The sequence below is a fragment of the Symsagittifera roscoffensis genome, chromosome 8, assembly GCF_963678635.1.
Source record: "Symsagittifera roscoffensis chromosome 8, txSymRosc1.1, whole genome shotgun sequence".
NCBI lineage: Eukaryota > Metazoa > Xenacoelomorpha > Acoela > Convolutidae > Symsagittifera > Symsagittifera roscoffensis.
The window spans coordinates 4689867-4692399 of NC_087069.1; the positions used below are offsets into that span (position 1 = coordinate 4689867).

Consider the following 2533-nt stretch of genomic DNA (forward strand, 5'->3'; position numbering starts at 1 on the left):
AAACGCGTTGCTTTACCAGGAAAAAATTTTTGACACTGTTGTTGTTTCAATTTTGGATTCTACGTTTCAATTTTTCTTACCCAATTGCAAAAATTGTTGTTTATTCTGTTTTTTTTTGTTCTGACTTTCGAAGAAAGTGAAGAAAATAACTGAGAAGGGTATTTTTTAATCAGATCATTTTCACTAGGAATAATTTGACAGCAAGGTTTTCGATCCTAAACTCTTTGGAACTTCAAGCAAGAAATTTTAGTATTTTTTAGACAAGTTGATTGTAAATTCTACTTTTTGATGAATTCTAGAAAACATTTGAGGTTTTGACTAAACTTCAGCCTTGACTTTTGTTCATGAAAACTCAGACAGTGCCAAAAAATGCTCATGCTCGTTGCCAGTTGCTACAATTTCAACCAACCAGAGCTCAGAACAAGGATTCGGAATCCAGCGATGTGTGATTCAGCCAATCAGAAGCGGCCTCTTAAGATCTTCAAGTCAAAACCAAAAATCAATTCCACTAAAACCCGGAACCCAATTGTATGCCATTCCCAATGGGTCCTTCAGGGTGCCAGGTAATCAGAAGTTTGGTACCGGTGACCAGACGACCTCGCGGAACCACGCGGCGACACTCCATCAGAAGACAGCATTAAGTGAGATGTACAGAGTGTCTCTGATTTTGATCCAGAAAGAAATAATGCAGACCAGAGTTTTGTCGCCAGTGGGAAAACATAAATCTAGTTAGTCATTTAATTATTCTAACAAAAATAAACACGGTTTTTTAGAAAATAGCCAAACTGCTGATATGATTTTGATAGTTTTTGCTAAGGAAGCTTTTTTTTCTGTACATTAGAGAACAACGAAGACACAGGAATCAGGAAACTGGTCGATAATTTAACATGCTGAAAAAAAGAAAATCTATGATTTTACATGCTTATTTATTCCAACCCAAATTTCTGTTTTCGAAACCAATTTTCTCTGCCTGCTTAGCTCTCGAGTCTTACTTTCACTTAACTCGGTGGTTTTTTGTCTGCTTTGTTTTTGGGTTGAAAAGGTAATAGATCCAAAAAAAACTTTGATTTGCGTTAAAAGACAATTTACAAAAGTTAAGGAAAATGACAACTCGCAAGGTTTGAAATTGATTATCCCTAATTGGCCTGCTCGCAACACGTTGGCGCGACTGCCGCGGTGAGTATATTGCTAGTTGTCTTTTAATGCGAGTTGTCGTATTACGTTTTTTTGATATCTTCAATTTTCCGCTGATTTTCATTTAAAATTTCTGTTATTGGGATAGCATGCAATAGGGTTTCATTTTTCGTCTTTCGATCCGTTCAATTGGTGCCATCAATTTTTAGCAGACATGCTGAAAACATACTTGCCAGAGATCAGCGACTTGGCCGCAGACACCGCTACCATACCCTCAAATAACGTGAACAACCTGAACATCACAGTTCCTTTTAACGAGTTCAACCAGCGCTTCAGACACGGACGCTATTCGTACTCCAAGTTCTTAGAAGCGGTCGGAGCTTTCAGAAACATGTACAGTGACATGAGACCTAGACTGAACTTAAACGATGCACCCATGTTTGATAGCAGTGCGAACAGCTCTTTTGAAAGCACTTCTGGAAGTGCAATGATTCGCACGAAACCGCACGCTATTTTCTGCTCCGCGCACTGTGAAGTTTCGGGTGCATTGTCGTGCAATAAATGCATCGTGAAATTGCACCAGTTTATGAGCGAGAGAAATATAGATCATCTGTTTGCCAATCCGAGATTCAAGTTCAACTCAGTGGCTGTTAATAAAGAGAAGGAAGTCAGAAACGCGACAGAGAACAGCGACGACACTCGCAAACAGCGGCTGAACATCAGCATTCCGTCGGCATCCAATGCTACCGATTCAGACAACGAAGCGGAGGACTAATGAAACTTATAAATGAATTTGATTAAGCTAACAAATTGTCAAGTTTTATCTCTTGCATTTTCATTAACTTATAAGGTGGATACTTTGAATTGACTAAAGTCGAGCTATCAATCATGGACAAGTTTTACTTGCAACCAGGAGCATGTTACTTTAAAGGAGAGCGCCAAAAAAAGTTCTGATAAAAATCTTAGAAAACCCATGAACGCATCTTTGGTTGGTTTTTTTTTTTCAAAATTCACTGGTTTTTATAGTGTTTTGAGAGAGCAGGAAAAATTAGTCGATCTTTGAAAAATGCTTTGCGCTTCTTTGCAAACCGAGCTTGGCGCGGTAATGTTCAGTTTCAATTTTTATGATCAGATCCAAACGTGGTTTGAGCTCTGCAAAACAAACTAACGTTGAAGTGATGTTTTTGGAATCTATTTCAACTATTTTATCTGTTTGTTTCGATAACTTAGAAAACGATTTAAAAGAAGTCAGTTATCAGTTCGTTCACAACAATTAGAAAAATTTTGAACAATTTCCCCAGCTTTTATAAAATTAATGAACAAGATAACAATCTAGATGGTACGGATTTTTGAATTGTGGTTGTTCAATTATCAAATTAAATTTCAAAAATTTTGCCAA

The 2533-nt window shown here is 37.3% G+C and overlaps 1 protein-coding gene across 1 annotated transcript; it reads left to right on the forward strand.

Annotated features, from left to right (window-relative positions):
• The first annotated feature begins 361 nt into the window (after positions 1–361).
• On the forward strand, positions 362–1986 carry LOC134853277 (uncharacterized). The gene is made up of 2 exons (XM_063869251.1): positions 362–728; positions 1344–1986. Exons 1-2 carry the CDS (start codon positions 647–649, stop codon positions 1907–1909), a joined length of 648 nt encoding a protein of 215 aa, XP_063725321.1. The 5' UTR covers positions 362–646; the 3' UTR covers positions 1910–1986.
• Positions 1987–2533: the final 547 nt, after the last annotated feature.

What these genes read in the sequence shown, in the direction of transcription:
- LOC134853277 (XM_063869251.1), top strand. Translation starts at nt 647, where the DNA reads ATGTACAGAGTGTCTCTGATTTTGATCCAGAAAGAAATAATGCAGACC. An exon ending in AGTGGGAAAACATAAATCTA is followed by an intron (nt 729 to 1,343) that starts GTTAGTCATTTA and finishes ATCAATTTTTAG; the next exon opens with CAGACATGCTGAAAACATAC.